Here is a 25,331-nt window from a genome sequence, read left to right as displayed (position 1 = left end):
AGTCAACCAACGAATTGTCAAACAGAAGGGGTATGCTAGATTTTGTCTATTCTAATAATAACATATATTGTTATAATAATAACAGCACAAGAGAAATAATAAAAGCAGAAGCAAAATCAAAGGGAGAGGAAGTGATCACTATTCAAGCAATAAGAGAAGACACTGGATATAAATAACACAAACGTTATCCATATTTTTAGGCTCAGTAGGAAACCACCTGAATGTATAATTACAAGAGTTCATTAGTAAAAATATGTTAATATTAACCCAGAAATTCGACACAATCGAATAAATTTGGAATTTATTCAAGAATTCAGTATTGGATGCCGCGATCATACCAATAAATGAAACCGAAATTATGATGTGAACACTCACTCAACAATGACAAAGAAAAGTGAGGGCACATAAGAGATAAAAATGGAGGAACTACAGAATGTACTGAAATAACCGAAGAACAATAAATCGCTGGACCAAGATAATTGAGGAAATATTTAAAAAATGGTACAAAGGAAATATGGAAAGAAGAACGAACCCCGTAGTTGAAAAAATTGGAAAATGTTACTGTTCCGATACATGAAAAGGAAAAGAAAAGGGACTGCATTAATTATAGATACATAGGGAGATTACTCTGCTGTGCACAATTATGAAAATGTATGAATGCAGCGTCACACCAATAGTCAAAAAGTGCATCCCTTAAAAATTGTGATATATTATGGATATCTCTAAGATATTAAAATACCTCTAAGAATCTGTGTAAGTCCGGATGTCTGCTGGGATGATCTACAAGTTGGTCAATCGCTAGTCGGTAGGCTTAATGCCGAAGGTCCTGGTTCGGAGCCTACGTTAAGCAACACAACTAGTTTAAACACATCCTAGTTGGTAAAAAAGCGACTTTGGTACATTAGAAATATGCCTTCCTTCATTTTTGGAAACCTAAATTTGCCTTGATTTTTGTAGGCTCGAAGAACGAGTTCATATTTCTAAAAAATAAGAAAAACTATAGCTTCCGATAAACAATATTTTGAATAATGCTTGAATCGTTCTTGTAATAATCTCATATTTTAGCCAAAAAAAACGGCGATAACCATATGTAGTCATCCTATATATCAATTAACATTTGTATCAACACTAGGTGTGTTGGCCGACGAGAGAAGTATCGATATTTCGATATATCGGAGAAAAAAAATATCGCTACATTGTTGCAACAACTAAAAGGAATATCGGTATTTTACAAAACATATATCGATATATTTAATATAAAATAAAAATTTCGATATTCTTTAAATATTTTAAAAAGTAGATATTTTTAATAAACCTTTAAATAAGACTTAAAATTAAGCATCAAAATGCACTAAACGTTTAAACATTTTTAATTAAATCATTCTTAATAATGTTTAAGAAATATATTAAATTTTTTTTAGTTATCGATAAATATCAGCTAAAAATATCTTTATATCGATATATCGGGCAAGAACATATCGACCAAAAATATCGATATTTTCTCGGCATCCCTATTTAACAATACAGAAACTAGAAGGAATAACTGAGCTAGACATGTCGCATATTTCGCGTTCTGTTATTGGAGTTGAACATTTAAGATAAGAATAAACCCACTATGGTGTTAATGTTATGGATAAAATGGTTCCTCGTAATGCGAAGAGAAAGGGCGGATGTGTGATAGTGGTATTTTGTGGTATTCTAGGCATATAAGAAGAAATTATATAATCAGTAAAGGCCCGGATGTCCGTAGTTTTGGATTCATTTTGATAATAAACTGTACTTAATATGTAAAAATATTCTTTTAAGGAAATAAACTTTTACCCACCCCCTGGTAGGAAAAAGGAATTATGCAAAAATCGTCAGGAAGACAATTTCGCATTAAATGGAGCAGAAATTGTTGTGACGCAAATTCGCTTTAACTTGTTTTTACGCATTGGAGATGGAATTCTCCGCTGAATATTTATAAGCGTGTTTTTTCTGTCTTTCCATAAAAAAATAATGGAAAAATAAAATTAGGAGCAATTAAATGTTAATTTGCGATCTTGCTTCGGCGGACGCAAATTGACCATTTTGTGGCGAATGGAAGATGCTGTTTTAGCATTTACGTAGTTTCCTATTTTTTTATAATTTTCCACATAGATTTATATTTCCGTTTCGTTACTAAAGTCAATTAGGGACTCTGGTCATATTTTTCATTTTAAAATGTCATTTATTGAGAAACATAATATATTTTAATGAAAATATTTTTCATAACTTTTTATGACTTTTCCCAGTCCCTTTGGAAAATGGCGATACTTAATAATGAGAGCGATTTGGATTGACAATAGGCCAATTTTTCAACATTTCGAAACCGTGTGCCAGCCAATTCATGCCGCATCGATCTGAAGAAGTGATAGTCAGAAGACACTGTGTCTGAAGAGTGTGCTGGTTGCGACAGAAATTTTCATTTGAGCTGCAATAATGTGTATCCAGTTATTGCGTGCAATTGTTTTACTTTTAGCGATAATATATTTCAATTAGTTCAATTGAGATGGTAGTTTTCGGTATTTTCAGTTTTTTTAAAGTTTTATTCGGTGTTAGCAGCTCGTAATCAATTACGCTTTGCTAATCCTATAGCATATGCACAATAAAAATGTATAGCTATTCAGTGTCGATGTGGAGGGCTCCCCTGGATTAACCCATGACTTTTTGAACCTGGTATTGTCGTAGTATATCTATTTTTCATCGCCAGTCACAATACGCTATAGAATTTTTTTTCTTTTGCTTGGTAACCAAATCGTTATGTGGCATCGGTGAATCAAAATTAGTAAATGCCATGGGGTGTTAATCGGAACAATCAGAACAAATTAATTTTTTTAAATTTAGTAAAAGTTTTTTTACATTTTATATATAAAATTTCATAAGGAAATATATGTTTATGTTTGTACTACACAATTTTTTATGATAAATACGTATCTTGCTCAAATAATATATCTAAAAATAGTCCACATTTGAGATTTTCTTTTTTGCAACTTTTTTTATGTCAAGACAGCGTTTGTATGAAAGAAAACTCTTGAAAATCGTACGCAATCCTCACGAAAATAAACAGAATTACCGATTAATTGATTCATTTACTTGGCCGAAAAAAAAAACTTGTTTTAGTTTTGATTGATTTTTGAAAAAAGTTGTAGAATGTTATATAGTATTAGCTATTTAAAAAACCTAGATATACAGCTCATAGAGATCACCAGTGAGGCATCACAATATCTCAAGCTGTTTATAATTATTAAGTCAGTTAGGGTTAAAAACCGCCTAGGCAGTGTTTGGAGGCAAATCTAATGCGAATTTCTCAATGCGAGATCTACCAGAGCTCCAGCAGAGCCGGTTCACAATTCTCTTTGAATGTTTTTCTACTGGTTATTCTCAGATCGGTGATTTAACTGATGAAATTAATGCTTGCTTGAATATATCGATTTGAAGTTAACAACGAATATGCGAGTGACGTTGCAAAATGATAAATCGCCGGAAGTGTTTTCAAAGGCATTATTAGATAGTGGCAATAGGAAAAATTTCCCTATTTCGTTTCCACCAAATATTTATTAACTCACAACATCAAAGGAAGAATATTTAATTTTTCAAAATTGTTTTATTCATGTAGTCTCTATTTTAATATACCTATATGTATTATTTTAATATTATTCCATATTTATATTTATAACATAAAAGTATATAAAGATCATATATACTTATATTTGATGCTCTCAATTTGTTACAGTTCTGAAAATAATCTTACTTTTGTTATAACGTTCAGTAGTGTAGTTATTTAAGTTTTATCAGTACCTTGCTGATTATTGAAACCTAATGAAAATTATATTTAATTAAATGCAATTTAAAAAAGATTACTGACTTTTAGTTCTTGAGAGAGTTTGTAATATTATATATAAAATATATATTTCTGATAAGTTTTAGTAGCATAACATAATTTTTAAATCTTCCCCTTTCTTATTTGAGAAACATGATTAACTTATTAACTTACGTTGCAAACCTGAAAGTTGGCAAGTCATCGGTTTAATTTATTTACTCTCTGGAAAGAAAATCAAAAATATTATATATTACAAAACATTGCAATAAACTAAGTTCGAAATTAAGTAATTGTCAATTTATCTCTTTACATGGTCGTATTGTGAAGGAAAAATTTGATTTTTTTCATTGTTAGGGCACTCGTGCGAAGCTGATACAGACAGTTAGTTTTTAATTATAATCTTTTAAAATTTATTTTTACTTTTTTCTCGAAACCGTCTCGAAATAATTCCAAAACCTGACAAGATAGAGCAAAACCATTATCGATATTTTTACCGTGTAGTGGTTTATATTAAATTGATGTATTAAAAGGCAAATATGTTTATGACCAGCGCGGAACAAGATGACATTATCAATCCTCCCTCAACTAAACGTCAAGAAACAAGGACACCCACGTCCCGGAGAGCTCTCGGCACGCAAACAAAGTCCGCGCCGTCGACAAAACATTCTTCTGCTTCGCCTGCACGCAAAGGAGCGCGTGTTTTTTCTGATAGTCGACCATATCCTTTTCATTTTTTTTACACACCGACAGCAAAAAATAAATCTTTCCCCCGTTTATCTGGGAGAGTTTTCCATTTGAAAACGCGGATTTTCCCCAACAGTGTCTATTGTGCGACTCAGCCGCGGGGCGTTCCTTTCTCTACTGTCGATATTGTTCCGCGATTTCCTATCGAGCTTTTGATGGACGCACCAAGAAGGGCGCGCTGCTGTATGGCGGCAGTGAAAAAAATCGGTTTGCATATATTTGCATAAATATTAACGACAGGGGGGGGGGGTGTAGAAAATGGTGAAAGCAGAATGCGACCGAGAACCATCCAAGAGAAATTTTAGGGAGATACGAGTCCTGTCAATGAAATATATATTATTAGTTTTTTAAAATATTTTAATTGTTATAATCATATTTATAAACTTTCCATAAATTCCAAAACTTTGTCACAATTTTTAAGAATATTGTGCACATTTTCTACATTATTCTCTCAGCATTCTATAATCTGCTTACTCTTGTACAAACTTATAAACTAGTACTATACTTAAATTAATAACTATTCTATGTAATGTTAAAAACTTTTTAAAAAATTTATGTGTCTAATGTCGGTCATTATCTATATCATATCATTATCTACACTTCTACACTACACAATATCTTCGAAATCCATGAATTTTAGATTCGGCTTATTACTGCCATAGTAGATACTACTTTATTCTTCGGTGTTACTGATTCCAAGTACTCTTGCACTTGCTGTAACAGGATCCCGTTAATTCTGACTATTAACTCTCATGAAGAATACTAGAAACCTCAACATCTGTATCAGTAAACATCAGGTCGGTCAAGGCATTTGTAACATCATATTGAACGCCATTTCTGTATTCAAAAACATTCGCATTATTACGTTCATCAAAGACATATATCTTTAGTAAAAATCAGGAAGGTAGTTAGACATAACGGTTTAGATAAAACTGAGTTATTCTGAGAAACAGTGGAGTTTCTGGTCCACGTTGAATTCGTTATGACAGTCAATAAATCACAAAGCTGATCATTGGAAATAAGGGATTACTTCTTGAATTGCTATATTTCTCGCGCGTTGTATGCTCGAGAATTAGCAAACAATCGGTACTATTTGTTTTCACCTTGGAAAGAAAGATAAAAAATATTTTGCATTACAAAACATTGCAATAGACTATAGTCGATATTATTTAGTCTTCAATTTATTTCGTTATATGGTTCTCGTATGAAGCTGGCACCTACAGCTAATTTTTAATAATAACCTTTTAAAATTTACTTTGATATAATTTTTTTAATATATATGCCTCGAAATAATTTTAAAAATATTGTGCGCATTTTCTACATTATTCTCTCAACATTTTATAATCTGCTTACTCTTGTACAAACTTATAAACTAGTACTATACTTAAATTAATAACTATTTTATGTAATTTTAAAAGTTTAAAAAAATTCATGTCTAATGTCGGTCATTATCTATATCATATTATTATCTACACTTCTACACTACACATTATCTTCGAAATCCATGAATTTTAGATTCGGCTTATTACTTCCGTAGTAGATACTACTTTATTTTTCTGTGTTATTGATTCCAAGTACTCTTGCACTTGCTGTAACAGGATCCCGTTAATTCTGACTATTAACTCTCATGAAGAATACTAGAAGCCTCAACATCTGTATCAGTAAACATCAGATCGGCCAAGGAGTTTGTAACATCATATTGAACGCCATTTCTGTTTTCAAAAACTTTTCGCATTATTACGTTCATCAAAGACATATATCTTTAGTAAAAATCAGGAAGGTAGTTAGACATAACGGTTTAGATAAAACTGAGTCATTCTGAGAAACAGTGGTGATTCTGGTCCACGTTGAATTAATTCGTTATGACAGTCAATAAATCACAAAGCTGATCACTGGAAATAAGGGATTATTTCTTGAAGTGCTATATTTCTCGCGCGTTGTATGCTCGAGAATTAGCAAACAATCGGTACTATTTGTTTTCACCTTGGAAAGAAAGATAAAAAATATTTTGCATTACAAAACATTGCAATAGACTATAGTCGATATTATTTAGTCTTCAATTTATTTCGTTATATGGTTCTCGTATGAAGCTGGCACCTACAGCTAATTTTTAATAATAACCTTTTAAAATTTACTTTGATATAATTTTTTTAATATATATGCCTCGAAATAATTCAAGAATATTGTGCGCATTTTCTACATTATTCTCTCAGCATTTTATAATCTGCTTACTCTTGTACAAACTTATAAACTAGTACTATACTTAAATTAATAACTATTTTATGTAATTTTAAAACTTTAAAAAAATTCATGTCTAATGTCGGTCATTATCTATATCATATCATTATCTACACTTCTACATTACACAATATCTTCGAAATCCATGAATTTTAGATTCGGCTTATTACTGCCGTAGTAGACACTACTTTATTCTTCTGTGTTACTGATTCCAAGTACTCTTGCACTTGCTGCAATAGGATCCTGTTAATTCTGACTATCAACTCTCATGAATAATACTAGAAGCCTCAACATCTATATCAATAAACATCAGATCGGCCAAGGAGTTTGTAACATCATATTGAACGCCATTTCTGTTTTTAAAAACTTTTCGCATTATTATGTTCATTAAAGATATATATCTTTAGTAAAAATCAGGAAGGTAGTTGGACATAAAGGTTTAGATAAAACTGAGTCATTCTGAGAAACAGTGAAGTTTCTGGTCCACGTTGAATTCGTTATTACAGTCAATAAATCACAAAGCTGATCATTGGAAATAAGGAATTACTTCTTGAATTGCTATATTTCTCGCGCGTTGTATGCTCGAGAATTAGCAAACAATCGGCACTATTTGTTTTCACCTTGGAAAGAAAGATAAAAAATATTTTACATTACAAAACATTGCAATAGACTATAGTCGATATTATTTAGTCTTCAATTTATTTCGTTATATGGTTCTCGTATGAAGCTGGCACCTACAGCTAATTTTTAATAATCTTATAAAATTAATTTTTTTTTAAATAAATAGGCCTCGAAATAATTCAAAAACCTGACAAGATAGAGCAAAACCATTACCAATGAACCACTATGAATGTGGTCGAGAATGATCCAAGAGATATTTTTGGAGATACGGAACCTATTTTATTTGTGTGTCAATGTAATATACATTATTATTTTATTTAAAATATATTTAAATTTTATATTCATTATATTAATAAACTAATCCAAAACTTTTCCTCAATTTTTAAGAATATTGTGCGCATTTTTTAATATTATTTTCAACAATCTGCTCAATGGGTAATAAGTAGCACTGGAACTATCGACTGACTATATAGTAATTGGCTATTTTTTACTATCGACTGTTTCAGTCGCTATTTTTGTTCCGACTGATTTTACTACTTTTTACTATCGACTATTCTAGTGGTTATTTTCGGTCCGACTGATTTTACTATTTTTCACTATCGACTGTTTCAGTCAACTACTTTCAGTCTTTATATTCGGTTCTACTGATTTTACTACATTTTACTATCGAGTATTTCAGTCTCTATTCTCGTTTCGACTGATTTTACTACTTTTGACTATCGACTGTTTCATTCGTGTATTTTGGCTTTGCCGTCCTAGCTCCGACCTCGAAAATAATCTGCCGAATTTATGCTTACCTATATTTATATGAAAAATATGTGGTTTCATGTGGAACTGTATTTTTCAAAATTCTTTATTATTGTAATGAGGCAAAGAGAACAACATTTTGATTGATACATAATTTTGACTGCTTTTACGTTATCCTGGCAACTATTGGGTATTTTTTTAATTGACTTTAGTTTCAAATTTTAGCGAATAATAATATTCTTAATAATAAAATAATCGTTATTAATGATAAATAAAATTATTATTATATTTAAAATGGGTGCAATGGGTAAATAGTTGAAAAATATTGATTGAGAAGATACGCTACAAATATCTAGTGGTCATTCCTCCATTCTTCCTTACATTCAAGTCAAATATATAAATTAGAAAAATTATTTTACATTATTAAAAATGAAACTGTTTGAAGCTAATAAATTACAATTACAATTATTATAGGCCAATACATTTTATTTAATATCAAACTAATTGATATCAGATTTCGCAAGTAAATGAACAAAGTGACAACCAACTAAAAATAAAATATACAAATAATTATGCAAAAACGAAACTAATAGCTATTAATTATACCTATTCAACTTTTTTTAATTTTTTTTAATTTGTAAGTGTTAGAGAAATGATCATCATCGTTATCATCATCTACACTTTTACACTACACTTTATTTTCGAAGTTCATGCTATTTGAATTCGGCTTATTACTTCCGCAGTAGATGTCACTTTCTTTTTTTGTATTACTGACACCAAGTACTCTTGAACTTGTCAATATTTTAGTTTTCTCCTCATAATTCTGAAGTCATATGGCTCCGCAATGCGAACTTTCATGAAAAATGTATTACGGTAATGTATTAATCTGTATTACGGAATATAGCGCTACTATTAGTAAACATCAGATCGACCAAGGATTTTTTAATAGCATATTGAACGCTACGTCTGTTAAAACATAATTGCGTCTATTAAGAACTAATATTATTTTCAAAGATCAGAAAAGTATCTGGACATAAAAGTGTAGAGAAAACTGAGTTATTTGCAGAAAAACTGATATATTAACAGATTTCTCGAAGGAAAACAAGGACATGGACGGTCAATTTGATTTGATGATTTGGCGACTCATCAATCAAATACCGTCAGTACTGAAAAGAAAATAATTGTTCCAATAATGAAAAAAGCAGATTAAATGACAAAGTTAGCAATATTCCTTGAGAACTTTTATTTTCGAGGAATATTACAATCAATCTTAAAAAAATATTGATGAAAATTATAAGAAAATATATTTCGAAGAAACTAGTTGAATTATTAGCAATATTTTGAAAAATAATAATGCATAAACATTTTCACCAAATGCATTATTTATTTGTAAAAGCTACATCCATTAGTTTCCATTAGAGAAGGAGAAATAATAGCCGTCGCGTTATATGCCTGTTGCGATGTTTAGTAAATACATTTTAAAAAAATATATCAAATAAAAAAATCTCTACAGTTAGGTAATGCACTTATGAGTATCTGTGGTTAAAATCGTGGAATTTTATGTTTTGTTTGTTTTTTTTTCACACCTATGGAATACATATGTATTGCCCAAAAAGCTGCTTATATGAAGATTGAAATTCCTGAGAAAAAGGGGCTTCGATAATGTGAACAAACGCTTTGATAACTATATAGATTTAGGAAAAAGGGGTATTCTTATATAAAAAAAATCTATCTAAAATAATTTGTGTTTCTTTTTCTAAGAACTATAAATCTAGGACCACTTGAGACAACTAATACGTCAGTTTTTCAGACTCTGACAAAAACTAAAAGGATTATTTTTAACAACATGTAATTGAATGTTTATTTTAAAAAGTTTTTAAACAATGCGGAAAGAGATTTTTTTATCATATAACGCTTTTAGGCAAAATTCCTTTATGTTTTACTTACTTTTATGAAAAAATAGTTCTTTGTTTTTGAAATATGCGACTCCGATAAAGAATAAATTCTCGCGGAGGCCTTTCAAGATGCACGTATATAATGGGGAATCATTATTTTTAATAGGTCTTCGGTTGAAAAACAGTTTGTAAAAGAATTTTTTTTTCCAGCAATTAATATATTTTTTAAATATATTTTTGTTAGAACTGTTTATAGGAGAAAAGGTGTTATTTTTTTAGTGAAACTAGTATTTAAACTAGTTTAACCCTGTGCTCGAAATTCGACCATAATTTATTAAGTTTATCATCTTTGCCTGATAATAGAGTACGCAGGACAAAAGTAATATAGGTGGATTTTGTTTCATTGGCTTTAATGCGCCCTGTCTTCAACCACAGTTGTATTTGCTCCAGGTGGATTTGCAGGTTCATTGATGCTGTGACTGGATCTTCATGAGATGCTAAGATTGCTGTGTCATCTGCAAATGTTGCCACAGTAGTTATTTTTGTGCTGGGTAGATCGGCTGTATATAGTAGATATAGTATTGGTACACTACCTTGCGGAGTTCCTGAATATATTGGATGTAATTCGGTATGTTCATCGCGTTGTTTTAGAGTAAAATGTTTATCAGTGAGATACGATTTTAGTAACTGATAGTCCGGATGAGGGATAAGTTTCTTTAATCTAACCTGCAAGCTCGTATGCCATACTTTGTCAAAAGTCTGAGATATGTCTAGGAAAGCAGCCGAATAATATATTTTGGCATTCTATAGTTCCATGCTTATTGTGAAACCCAAACTGTTGTTCTGGATTAATTCTTCTTTTTTCTATTATATAGTTTAGCTTCTTTATGTATAGTTTCTCAAAAAATTTCGAGATTGTCGGTAATAAACTTATAGGCCGGTAGGAGGTGACATCTTCTGGTATTTTTCCTGGTTTGAGAATTAGTACTTTAGCTACTTTCCAGATATTAGGAAAGTAACGGCGTATATCATGAATAATAGTAATAAGTAGTAATAAAATAATTATCATTAGTAGTATATTAGTCCTTCATTAAATATACATCAGCGGACGAATGTTATTATAGGTTCATTGTCCTATCTTTGGGACTATTGATTTCTAATTATTCGGCAATGTAATAATAGTAATTTGAATTCGTAGCGATAGATAATTTACGACGTTAAAATGACACTTTAATTTCCTACTATTACGTTACTATAACGTTCTAACTAAAATCTGTTTGATATTCCTCATATTGACTTGAAAGGAATTAAAAGAATTGAACATATTGTATGAAAAGTCTGACCAATAATTAATACAAATTATTAGATGTAAGAATATTATTTATTAATAACTTCTTCTACGTTGTGGTCAAATTGTCAACAAGGAATATCGCTTGAATATTGTGTGTTGTTTGTTTGTTATTGTTTTCAAGAGTAATACGCCCGAGCGGCAAACAAATTCAACCCATATCATTAAGCAACCGCTCTATTTACCATATTTAGTTTTATCTGTTATTCATTAATTCTGCCTATTCACCTATATGCATACTGAGGAGACTATTGCGATAGTTTTTAGAATTTAGTTAATGACTTTATATTCAAGAAATATTTTATATTTAGTTGTATATCGTGTAGAGAAAAATGAATCTAATTAAAAAACATATATATTTCTTCTTTTAATCGTTAACAATTCATTCTTATATTTTCAAATTTCTTTTTAGTAGAAAAATGTCATTTTTAGTATTTCTTTGTATGGAACAATCCATCTATATCTTCAGTTATATTTATTATGCTATGATATGTAATAATATGCCTATCTAGTAATGAAAGTGAAATAAAGATATGACTTTTTGTGTTTTTTTTTATCTCGTTTTGTTCAGTGAAATACAGATTAGCATTTTGATTTCAGTGTTTAGTGGTGTGTAAAGATATAAAAGCGGTTTGTTGCTGTTAAATATAATCTATTTTTTGTACTGTTTTGTTTTTGAACACCCTCGTTTTACCTTAGCCAAATATTATTTTTAAACTACATATTAATTAATTAATGGTCTTGGTGCAATAGTTTCGGGTTCCAATATCTTGGTTATATTGTATTGGTACGGCGTATATTGATAACATTGCAACGTAAAATGGGACAAGGATAAATTAATTCACAGATCAAACGGCCTTGAAGTCAGTCACTCACTCGTTGATGTTTTTAATGTTGAGGACTGCAGTTCGGAGCCCATGTTATCAAGCGTACGTCAATATAATTCCCAGTATCTTAATATCATCTATAAATCGTTTTTAAATATCTCATCGCTAAACTATCTATATCTTTGAATATAATTTAAATTTTGAAAAATCCTCTACAATATATATTCTTAGAGATTCTTAGATTCTCGAAATTCTGATACCATTTTTGTAGTACGATTTGTCCTCTCTCACTCACCTCTTCATTCGACGAAAATTTCTTCCCAGCGAGCATTCTTTTGAGATCTTAGAACAGGAAATAGTCGCTGGGGGCCAGATCTGGAGAATACGGTGGATGAGGAAGCAATTCGAAGCCGAATTCATGGATTTTTGCCATCGCTTCTACTGGCTTGTGACACGATGCATTGTCTTGATGAAGCAGCACTTTGCTTTTCTTTAAATGCGGCCATTATTCGGCGATTTCGTTCTTCAAACGGCCCAAAACGCTATGTAATAGTCGCTGTTGATGGTCCTTCTTTTTTCAAGGTAGTCAATGAAAATTATTCTATACGCATCCCAAAATACAGTCGCTAACAGGGCTAACTAAAAAACATATTGATTTGTGGCGACCGCTACAACTCTTTAGGCTACTACGCATTCACCTACACTAAGTTCAAAGATTGGCAACGCCGGTGGATTGGTACCATGCGGTCCCCGCTATAAAAGACTACCACGACGACGTCTCGCTCTCTTTGCTTTTCTCCACCCACTTGTAACAGTACCACTTCCACAGCGCTACCGTACTTCTTTTACCTTAACCAGCCATACTGTACAACGCGCAAAGCCCAAAAACAAAACCGACAACACCGAAGGGTATTTCTTGTTTTTATACATTGACACTGGCCGATTGCCAACTGGTGTAATTGGCACCATCGCATTCGGCAAGGTATAAATTCAAATTACAACCCTCGGAAACCCTCTCTCTTTCTCATTTTCCCGCTGTTAGAAGAAGTACCCCTTGTGTCGTGTTGGACCAGATTTCTGTAAATAAAGAATTCTACGTGGTTCTTGTTTTTTACTAAGTTATTGCATGGTTTGCATCGCATAAAACCCGCAGATTTAATTATAGTAGTGCCATCTATATGTCAAGCCGGGGACTTTTCAATTGACCTGTTAGATATAGATAAATTATTGATTAATATTATTATTTTATATATAATCCACCCTGAATAAATTTTGATAATTATTACAAGATCAAGTAAAGGTCATCTAATTTGGAATTTATTGATTTCTAATTACTTGGTAATGTAATAACGATTGCGACTTTTACGATGCAGTATTTACAAATTTCTAAATGATAATTTAATTTTCACTGATTACAATTTTGCAATAAAAACGGAATTGATAAAAATAAATCGAACATGAAAATATATTGGAAATTTATGAAATATGTAACATATTGGATGTATTAAAGTAAATAAAATATGCAAACATGCATGGAACATTTTTCTATTTATGAAATATTAAAATAGTCGAGTTGTCAATATTCGATTGACGTAAAATAAATATAAAACCTCGAAAATACAGATGTGAAAATATTGTATAAATAATTGTTTTTACTATAAAATTCTAGAAACTACTTTTTAGTTAAAAATAATTATCAAATAATACAGTATATGTTCAGTAAATAACATATCAGAAGCAGCAAAAATTAAGTTTGTCGGCTTGGTGGTGAAATGATTAAAACGACAGGACATTTGAAGTCTGCAGGGACTTTATGTTTGTGATTGTAATTGTAAATGTCATTGTCCAAGGCAACTATGGAAAATCCGACAGGGTATAACCATCCCAGTCACGCCAGTAGCCAGGCATACCGGATGTCTTTTGGGATGGTCTCTAAGTTGGTCACTGCCAGTCGGTAGGCTTAATGCCGAGAAACGTGGTTCGGAGCCAACGTGTAGGTTCAGTCTAGATAAACCATGGATGCAAAAAGGACACTTTAAAGTATATATAAAAGAAATTAAATTAAATTTATATATAGAAAACTCTTTAGTAGTAAAATATATTACTATTTTGAATTAATGGAAATGATTGCTATTATTAGTTTACGTTAATACTAGCCTAGTTATGGAGGTGTTTTGAAGATTTTTTATAATTGCTTTGCCACTCAGATGATAGGCAAGATGAAGGACAGTAATTTGGAGCAAAATTTTTCTAAATAAAAGGCTCTACACTGAAACATCAAATCTCTGTCGCCCGCTATACTTTTTAATCGTTCTGAAATAATTTGATTTCGACGTTTTTCGATTTGGATTGTTGAAAATTGACAGATTCTTTGATCCTAAGATATACGTTTCCGTAATTCTGAAACAATGATTAGAGCAATATATAGTTATATGGTTTATTATATCCTTAAAAAATAGAAAATAATTTTAGAAAATTTAAGAGATATAATTCTTAGATACCATATTAAAGGTTGTTGTTATTTTTGATTGTTATATCATTAAATATATTTTGATTCTGTTATTGTTTGTAATCAGATTTTAGGAAACCTAACCGTCCTTAACATAGATGGTCATAACCTCACTGAGCTCCCGAAAAATGCGTTTGTTGATAGCGACATGACCGGTAAATTGCAAAAGCTACATCTTGTGAATGGACCACTCACCACTCCGCCACCCGAAGCGCTTCAATACTTGAGGTAAGTATCTGATACCTATCCAATTACTTCTCTGTTTTAGAAACGAATTAATTTTTATTTTAGGAAGTTGAAAACCTTGGATCTTCACGGTAACCAGATAAAGGATTTGAAAAGGAACCAATTTAAGGGTCTGAGAGATGTAGAAATTTTAGATCTGAGCTACAACACTATCGTTAAAATTGATGCTACTCACGTGGGAGATTTGACTAAGATGTCGTGGTTGAACATCTCTCACAACAGTTTGAAGGAGTTAACTAGGTAAGTTTTATTTGTTTTTATTTTATTGCGCTTGTTGATGGATTACAATTCATTTTAGTAGGTTGAATTAATGAGGAATTTTTATTTCAACAATCATTTTAATAATAGTGAGTGTTAAGTTAATTTATTTTTTCAATCTACTTTTTATAATAATAATCAATACTTGGTTCAAACATTTCAGATTTATTAAAACTATTTTTTTATTATTAATTATTCATTATCATTATTATTTTGATTATTATATTATTATGATTATATTTAAAATACTATACAAAGCAATTAGTTATTTTTTAATGCCATATAATCCTTCCTATTAAATTGTTTTTGTGATATATATTCTTATCAAAAAATGATTATGAAAATAGGACCAGGTTTTAATGTTATTATTAAATATAAAAAAATAGATATAAAGCTTGATTGCATAATAGGTACTGCAGTGTATATACCAATAGAACTTCTTCCAGAGTAGTATAAGGAAACTTTCGAATGACGAAAGTGTTGCTGTATATATGATGATTAATCTTGTATTGTATGTTAGTTTAGGTTCTTAATCGAGGTACTTGATAAAAGCCAATTGTGTAATTATTCTTGATAATTACTAGTCTGATGATTGTATTTATTCTATTGTAAACTATGGCAAGAAGGCAATAAGCAAGAATACAAGCTAGAAAATAATGAATAATCACATTTGCGATCAATTTACGAATTTTCACCACAATGTATCATAGTATCCTTGAATCAATGTCGTACTTGCTTTAGAGATATCCCTCAATGTAAAGAAGTAACAACGGCTACGTTTACAAGTAGTTACTCGTTTGTTCATTAGATTCACAAAAGGCTATTTAAGTTTGGGTCCTACAATAACAAAGTATAATAACGTAGTGAAAAACTAGTTGTAGAGTCATATCATAGATAGATATCATATCACTATACAAATATTGGTTGACTCAGACGGTAGCCGTGCGGGCTAAGAGTTTAGCTCGCCGACAATAACGTACTCGGACCGAATCTCGCTGGAGCTAAAGGTCGGTCAAAAAAGTTTATAGTAAATTTAGCAAGCACAGTTGTAGAGTCGCGAAATGACGAGAAAACGTCGAAAGTGGCAAAAAGAACTTGATCCAAGAGTTTTATAGTAATACGTTGTCGTACTTACTACATATTAACGTACTGTGTTTCGTAAGTGACAAAATCAAAAGTAGAATAGAAAAATAGAAGTTCTATTTCAGTGTGTGTTACAGTATAGATGATTTGAAGCTAATTTTAAGTTTATTTTGAAGTATGAAAATGACTTGCATCATTACGTCTTTCAATTTGTTCAATTGACTTTGGTTGCATGCATTAACATTGTGTGCATTAAAAATTTCATTAATTTTTAGTAGCTTGTAAGAAAATACATTTACTATTATCAACACGCGCAGAACAATACAGTGTTCAAGTCACTGTGTGGTAACCATTTTTTTCTTCTCTTTAATCTTTCACATCGCATGTAAACGTCTGCAACATCAGGTTATTCCATTAGCTTCTGAGCTGTCTGAAATTGTTTTGAGAATTGCAGCTGGATTTTCGTGTAATAAGTTTTGCAATTCATAGTTTTCGATTTTTTTCTCTATTGCCATCAAAATCACTTTTGAAATCGTTAGAACTGGAACTGTCAATTGGGATATAATGCAGCATCACCATAAGCTTCTAAAAATATTTGATGGGCCTCGCCAGCAAATTTCTTCAAATAAACACAATTTGAATGTTCTATGATTACACTGAGACACTATACTTATTCTGTATACACTGAGTAGCTCAATAATGCTAAAAGGTTGTTTTATATAGAGAACCATAAAAATATAGAATTTCACAGAATAGATCATTTAGTAGTTATTTACATTGATATTTATCACTTTATGAATAGATATCACTAAGAAAAATGCATGGAAATACCTAGGATGGAAAGTGATATTTTCTTGTTAGATATTAAGAGAGGAAATAGGTGGATAGACTTCAAAAAATTAATTTTTTTTTGTTTCATAAATACACAACTATTCAAATTATACTCTAAAAATGTTCAAGTAAACTTCCAGACCATTTAATAGTTATAAGCGCTTTAGTGGGCGTCCTCCGGCTTAATGGGTGGAGCGCGCGGTATGGTACGGGGCTATATTGGTAGTATTTTTTGTTTCTATAACAATATAATTTAACAATCAGTTTTTGGATATAAATGTATAAAGATACTAGTGACCCAGCAAGAACATTTACATTTTAAAATCAGTTTTAACTGAATTTTCATAGCGTGTGTTTCATTTATACAAAAAATGTCTTTGTATCCAATAATGAGAATGGTGGTTCAAGTCATAGTACTAGACCTCATAGAAGATAATTTCATGGATATTAGTATACAAATCGACAGTCAAATAACTGTAGTGAAAACGAGAAGAAGAATGTGAATGAAGGATATTAAAAGAAATAAAATAAGAAAGGAAGAAGAAGAAAATGAAATTGAAGTATAGCAATTTAGCGATTGGTTCCAAAACATTTGCATTCTGGTTTAGTAATCGTTGAGGTCTCGGTATATTTGGCTGCGTGCTTAAATAATGAAGGTACTTGCAGTATTTTAACCATTCCGAGCGAGCTTAATGTTACCGTTGATAGCAGAAGCTTCAATTATGCCCAAGAACTTGACAATCGATGCATAATCCGACAAAACCGACGCAGCTCTTTGGACAGTAAAGAAGCTCGAAAAGCTCAAAAAGAATAGCAGCAAGCCGAAAATGACACATATGAGGGTGATCAGGGACTACGATATGATGCTGCGATAGCTGATTAATTATTAAGTTTTCGCATTCCGAAAAAAATATTAATTTTCGTTTTTTTTAAAGGTTAGTTCACATATAATAACACACCTTAAAGAAACAAAGTTTTTTTAAAAACATTTTCAGATTAAAATTGTGACCTCCAGAATGTACACAAATCTGCCTGGATATACCTGTATAAAGACCCACAACGCAGACCAGCCGATATCTCTATTGTGTGAATGAGAAAACCTTTTGAAAAATTTGTTTACAAACTCTTAATTACATGTACAATATATTCTCAAAATATTTAAAAAATAAATATATTCTGAATTGGCTAAAAAATGGCCCGAAATAAGCTGTTCTACACCTCTTTCCCTCCTTAAATGTACCTTAGCTTTAGCTCAATTTTGTTTATTAAAATTATTGTTTTTCATGTATAGATTCATAATGGAGGCTTATTTTATGAAAAATTTATATACGAAACAAATCTTTTTTGGCTATTATTTTTCAATACACTTTTTTGGCGACTTTCATGTTGAAAAGTTAAGTGAAATTTTATACCAACCATGAAATCATGTATATACTAGATTCATAATGACAATGAGTTTTTGACACCCGGGGAATGGGAACGGTACATGTATAGGAGCAAAATACAATTATAGATTTTATATACCCCGTTTGAGATTACAATTTAAAACACAAATTAGTGTACAATAATTTGATCTTAACAAAATATACACCTTTCTTGAGCACATCTCTATGATTGGGCATAATCTACAGAGATGGTCGATTTCAACTCTTTTAATCCCTTCTACCTAGCTTATAATTAGTAAATATTAAAGCACATTAGTACATTGTCGACTTACTTTTTGTGAATGCTCAAATTTCCGGTGTATTCATTCATTGCAAGCAAAAGTTAAGTTGAGTGTTTTAGGCGAATTTACGTTTAATTTTTCTTAAGAATTCGTCATTTTATAAAATATTTAATATTAAGTATTAGTAGAGTATATAATATTGAAATGCGCGTATCAATTTTAAGAAGTGTAAGGTATAATGTATTAGAGACAATTGTTATAATACTTTTCTAATACCAACTTGTAGATTTTCATCAAACCAATAGACATTTATGTGAAATAGTATAAAAATTGCTTGAAAATCATAGCAAATATAATAATAAAAAAAGTCATGCCTATATGCGTTTAGTATAACTATAATCTTGTAAATGTCCTAGTAGATTAATAAGTGATTACGTTTAATTGTTAAATTGTGATTGAGAAAACTTTTTTGAAAATTTGTTTATAAACTCTTAATTACATGTACAATATATTCTCAAAATATTAACAAAATAAATATATTCTGAATTGGCTAAAAAATTACCCGAAATAAGCTGTTCTACACCTATTTCCTCCTTAAATGTACCTTAGCTTAAGCTCAATTTTTTTTATTAAAATTATTTTATCGTATTTCATGTATATACTAGATTCATAATGACAATGAGTTTTTGACACCCGGGTTTTGTCTTCTTTCTTGAGCACGTCTCTATGATTGGGCACAATCTACAGAGATGGTCGATTTCAACTCTTAATCCCTTTTACCTAGCTTAAAATTAGTAAATATTAAAGCACATTAGTACATTGTCGACTTACTTTAGTTTGCATTAGTTACATAAACAAATAGTAGAGTATACAATATAAAAATGCGCGTATCAATTTAAAGAAATGTAAGGTATAATTTATTACAGAAAATTGTTATAATACTTTTCTAATACGAATTTTTTCATCGAACAAATGGACATTTATGTTAAATGATATAAAATTTGGTTGAAAATCATAGCAAACACAAAAATAAAAAAAGTCATCCCTATATGCGTTTAGTATAACTATAATCTTGTAAATGTCCTAGTAGATTAATAAGTGATTAGATTCAATTGTTAAATTGTGATTGAAAAACCTTTTTTGAAAATCTATTTATAAACTCTTAATTACATGTACAATATATTCTCAAAATATTAACAAAATAAATATATTCTGAATTGGCTAAAAAATTACCCGAAATAAGCTGTTCTACACCTAATTCCTCCTTAAATGTACCTTAGCTGAAGCTCAATTTTTTTTATTAAAATTATTTTATCGTATTTCATGTATATACTAGATTCTTAATGACAATGAGTTTTTGACACCCGGGTTTTGTCTAATGGATATTTAAAAAATTGAATGGGAACGGTACGTGCATAGGAGCAAAATACAATTATAGGTTTTATATACCCCGTTTGAGATTACAATTTAAAACACAAATTAGTTTACAATAATTTGAGCTTAACAAAATATATATCTTTCTTGAGCACGTCTCTATGATTGGGCACAATCTACAGAGATGGTCGATTTAAGTATAACTATAATCTTGTAAATGTCCAAGTAGATTAATAAATGATTATGTTTAATTGTTAAATTGTGATTGAGAAAACTTTTTTGAAAATTTGTTTATAAACTCTTAATTACATGTACGATATATTCTCAAAATATTAACAAAATAAATGAATTGGCTAAAGAATGATCCGAAATAAGCTGCCCTACACCTATTTCCCCTCTTAAATGTACCTTAGCTTAAGCTCAATTTTCTTTATTAATATTATTTTATCTTGTCTCATGTATATACTAGATTCATAATGGAGGCTTATTTTATGGAAAATTTATATACGAAACAAAACTTTTTTGGCTATTATTTTTCAATACCCTTTTTTGGCGACTTTCATGTTGAAAAGTTAAGTGAAATTTTATACCATCCCGACGATGTATGTCGATAAAAAATCGAATAATTTCCTCTAAGATTCGCATGTAATTCATTCGTCGGGTCAAAGATGTTTTTTTGTGCGTCGGCTGATGCGGGAATAAAAGGATTTACATCGTATTATTGTTGTGTATGCTTTTTATTTTCGCCGCCTTGAATCTAAAAGCATGTTTTTTTTTCGATTTCAGGGGGGCTTTCGCTCGCAATACAGTTCTTCGGGTGCTGAACATGTCTTTCAATCAGATAAAAAAGCTGGATTCAAACTCGTTCAGGGGAATGAGGTTTTTGAGACGTCTCTTCTTGTCTGATAACATAATTTCAGACGTGGGCAGAGGAACGTTCTCGGGGTTGCAGCGTATTGGCACCATCGATCTGGCTAGGAATTTTCTCAAGAAGATTGACTTTCAGATGTTTTATCAGTTAAATTTTGCTGAGGTAAGTCTTTCTAATTTAATATAGACATTTCTTAATTTCCTTCCTTTAGTTGGTAGATGTATCCGAAAATAACGTAACCGAAATTCAAAAACTGGCCTTCAAAGATCTGTATTTGACTACCATTAATTTGTCGAAGAACAATATCAGTAAAGTTGAGAGTGGGGCTTTTGAAAACTGTGCCAATATCACTAAACTGGATTTGTCTTACAATCAATTGGGTACTTTGCCTAAAAGGGCTTTCGATGAAACCACATATGCCACGGAATTGCAGTTCTCCTTCAATCGGTTTACATCATTTGAACAGGTACATATATTTTTTAAGGTTAATCATATTTTTATAGTTAATAATTTTGTTTAACAAACAAATTAGCGTCAGTTTTGATACAATAATTATGTAAATATAAGTTATATTACGGCGTTCAAAAATTAGAAAACTTCGTTCTTTTGAAAAACGAATGAACATGCCTAATTGATTTCTTTAAGTTGGTAGGACTTAGTTTCTTTAAGTAATGTCATTAGTTAATCATTTTTCTCCAATAACAGTTTTGTATTTACAAGATCAGTAAAATAATTAGCAAAGAAAACATTTCTGAAAAGTTCAAAGTCATCGTATGTTTGGTTGTGATGTTATACAGAATAGGAGCTGTCGATTGATATGAATTATTTAATAAATTAGATGTTGTTCTCCACATTTACTCATAAGAACTATATAACCTTAACCAAACCGGGAATATACTGCTTTGGCATCATCAACTTAAAACTAACTAAATTGGATACATTTAACCTTTTACTTATACAATTTGTGAGACACCATTTTTGAGATTTTACGATTATTAATTGCGATATATACTGAGATTAGTTTTAACAAACTGCTTTATTTAATACACCTATCTAAACATTTGAAGGCTTTATATAAACGAACTAAAGAATTAATCTATGTGCAATAACAGAGCAACAACAACGTACAACGTGGTTTCTCTCGGGGGTGTGCAACTCCAATGGTTAGTAGTGGGGCAAACTTTTGCTTAGTTCAATCATTGGCGGCGCTGACAAATTGAATTTGATTGGTTAGTTTAAAATAGTTATGTAGAAACCTGTAAGGAAAATACTTTGCTTTGATTGGTCTGCCATTTCGCCTGATTATTTTGTGACGTCACATTTATTGGCCAATAATATTTAAATGAAAATCAAATTTAATTTTTAAAATTAATTTATTAATATAAAATCCTATACAAATATACATAAGTGTAAATAATATATATATATATATATATATATATATATATATATATATATATATATATATATATATATATATATATATATATATATATATATATATATATATATAACAAAAAGCAAAAAAATGACAATTATGAACTCTATTTAAATCCCTCATTGTTGATATTGCATTAACTTCATTAAACCAAAAATACAATCACACCTCATAATAACTTAAAATTTGGTCTTGAAAATCATTATGGATTGGACAGTTGAAACACTAAAAATGTATGTGTTTTTTAAAGATATTTAGATTTTAGAGTATTTAATCTGTGGAACTACTTATTATAGAATTTAGACAAATACTGCATGTTGTCTCTTTTTCGGGAGTTTTGTTAAATAGGCAAAAATACAATATTAAACTCTTGTTTTTCTCAGAGCAAGGTTCTCTGGAAGTGAAAATATAGATTCGATTGGTGATTTAACAACCTCAAGTGGTACTAGAACTCCCGTTAAAAAAGAATATAAGTTATCTAACATGTTCATCTTCTTTACAATTTTCTCCGGGAGAATGATGTGAAAAAATTGAAGTGATGATGTGCCCTTTTAAAGATTTCTCGAACATATTACGTGAAGAATGCTGTTTCTACCTCCATGACCTCTAATAGAGCCAACAAAATTCTTAAAGCAATCTTGGTTAGGATTTGTTAAACAAATGTAGTTATTTGTAAATTTAGACTAAATAGATTTCTTTAAGGTAATAAATTCCCTAAAAGTAGCAATTAAATTTTTAATTGATGGCACCTTAACAAATATTTTCTTCAAGGCAATCAAATTTAAATATACAATACCTTTACTATAAAATTATTGAACACCGATTGTTCTAAAAAGTTAAAGTATTACAAATATTTTAGGGATATTTTACAATTAAAAGTAGTATTTATTACTACTAATTATCCAGTTATATTAATTATTACCTTCTTGTAAGATAAAAACAATGTTGGACATGCATTTACCCTAATACCTGTTCGTGAAGGAAGGGTAATTCTAAATTTTTCACTAAAATGTTCGTGACAGACACCATGACGTTGATATATTTGCATTGTGGTTTATCCAGGTAACTTACTACTATTTACTTGATCAACTCATTTTTGGAAAGGAGCGAGATCAGTCTTTGGGAAACGATATCTAATTTCTGTAGTAGATTTTTACACCGGTACACTACATCTTTTACGACACTGACGCATTGTCATCAATTTTCATATTATTACTCCATAATAATTAATGTAAAACTATCTCTTTGTATTTCTCATGTATTATCTCTTTGCATTTCTCACTACGGATATGGGCATAACATGTTGAACCAATGATCCTTAGATGTTTGGTTCGCGGCTTCTTTCCATTCCATATTTCGAAGGACTAACACCATCTATAGATAATTTTCCCATTCTGTTCAGAATATATACTGCAGTGTTAACTAACTCAGCTCATAATCCTGGTGGATAGGTTGAATATTTCAAGGTCTTGGCCATTTCAACTACAGTTCAATTGTGTCGCTCACAAACTCCATTCTGATCAGGAGTGTAGGGTGCCATCAACATTTGTGTAATTCCGTTTTTGCGTAAGATAGATCTAACCTCTTCATTATCAAACTCCTTGCCATTATCACTCAGCATCTCTTTTACTGAATGTCCCAATGTCTTTGTGTACCTTAGGAAGTCCTTGAGCGCTTCAATTACCTCTGACTTTTGTGCTATAAAATAACAATACCTAAAGTTTGTATAATTATCCTTAAACAAAACAAAGTAACGTTTATTTCCGAATGATTCATCAAAAGGTCCACATCTGTTGATATTAGTTCACCTGGAGTTTTTGACATCTCTCTTGTGCCAAATGGTAAACGATGTGCTTGGCCTTCATATGTACATGGTTCACAGATTTCTGCTTTAATTCATTTTAAGAATTCATTATTTAATAAAATAATTAATACAAAAATTAGTAGAGTATACAATATCAAAATGCACGTATCAATTTAAAGAAGTGTAATGTATAATTTATTACAGAAAATTCTTATAATACTTTTCTGGTACCAACTTATAGATTTCCAAATAACAAATGGACAATTATGTTAAATAGTATAAAAATTGCTTGAAAATCATAGCAAATATAATAATTAAAAAATGTCATACCTAAATGCGTTTAGTATAACTATAATCTTGTTAACGACCAAATAGATTAATAAGTGATTATGTTCAATTGGTAAAAAATCTATCTTATGTTTATATTATATATATAATAGTTTTATTCATATTATTTTTCCTCCGTCCTTTTTTATCCTCGTCTTCATCTAGTGCTGTTGATAATTCTGCTACTCCCTTTTAATTAATAATTTTTATTTAGTCATTTTATGGTTTGTAAACATGTTTGATATATACTTTTTTTTTAAATTTTAGATTCCTCTTCATAATATGACCGGGTTGAAAATTTTAAACGTTTCTTACAACATGATTGAAAGTGTTCCAAAAAAGACTTTCCCAAAGCTGTATGAGCTTCATACCATAGATCTATCTCATAATAACTTGTCGGGTAATATCATAATCTATGTAAAATTAACTCTAATGACTTTTATCTTTTATCTTCAATTTTAGATATTTATAACTCAGTTTTCCAAACATTGTTTTCTCTTAGAACCTTGGATCTGAGCTATAATTCACTAGAATCCATCAAACCTAGTACTTTTGGACCTTTACCTACTTTGCTTAAGCTAGATATGAGTCATAATAAATTAGAAAGCATTGCTAAAAGTGCTTTAACCAGGTAATATACAATAAACAAACCAACATTTAACT

At 30.4% G+C, this 25,331-nt stretch overlaps 1 protein-coding gene across 3 annotated transcripts in view; it reads left to right on the top strand.

Moving 5' to 3' along the window:
- conv (insulin like growth factor binding protein acid labile subunit convoluted) overlaps window positions 1–25,331 on the top strand; it is a 65,207-nt gene that overhangs the window by 20,332 nt on the left and 19,544 nt on the right. For all 3 annotated transcript variants that reach the window (XM_076403741.1, XM_076403739.1, XM_076403742.1), the window contains 6 exons: window positions 14,838–14,998; window positions 15,062–15,256; window positions 21,015–21,261; window positions 21,311–21,565; window positions 24,936–25,068; window positions 25,131–25,299. In XM_076403741.1, coding sequence (XP_076259856.1) covers window positions 14,838–14,998; window positions 15,062–15,256; window positions 21,015–21,261; window positions 21,311–21,565; window positions 24,936–25,068; window positions 25,131–25,299 — 1,160 coding nt within the window. The remainder of the gene's footprint in view (window positions 1–14,837; window positions 14,999–15,061; window positions 15,257–21,014; window positions 21,262–21,310; window positions 21,566–24,935; window positions 25,069–25,130; window positions 25,300–25,331) is intronic.

This window comes from Rhynchophorus ferrugineus, unplaced genomic scaffold, assembly GCF_030347505.1.
Source record: "Rhynchophorus ferrugineus isolate W39M unplaced genomic scaffold, kcgeb_rfMv2 rfM4, whole genome shotgun sequence".
In the NCBI taxonomy this organism is placed as follows: Eukaryota; Metazoa; Arthropoda; class Insecta; order Coleoptera; family Curculionidae; genus Rhynchophorus; species Rhynchophorus ferrugineus.
Note: the sequence above shows the minus strand (reverse complement) of the source record. Positions and strands in the feature narration are given on the sequence as shown.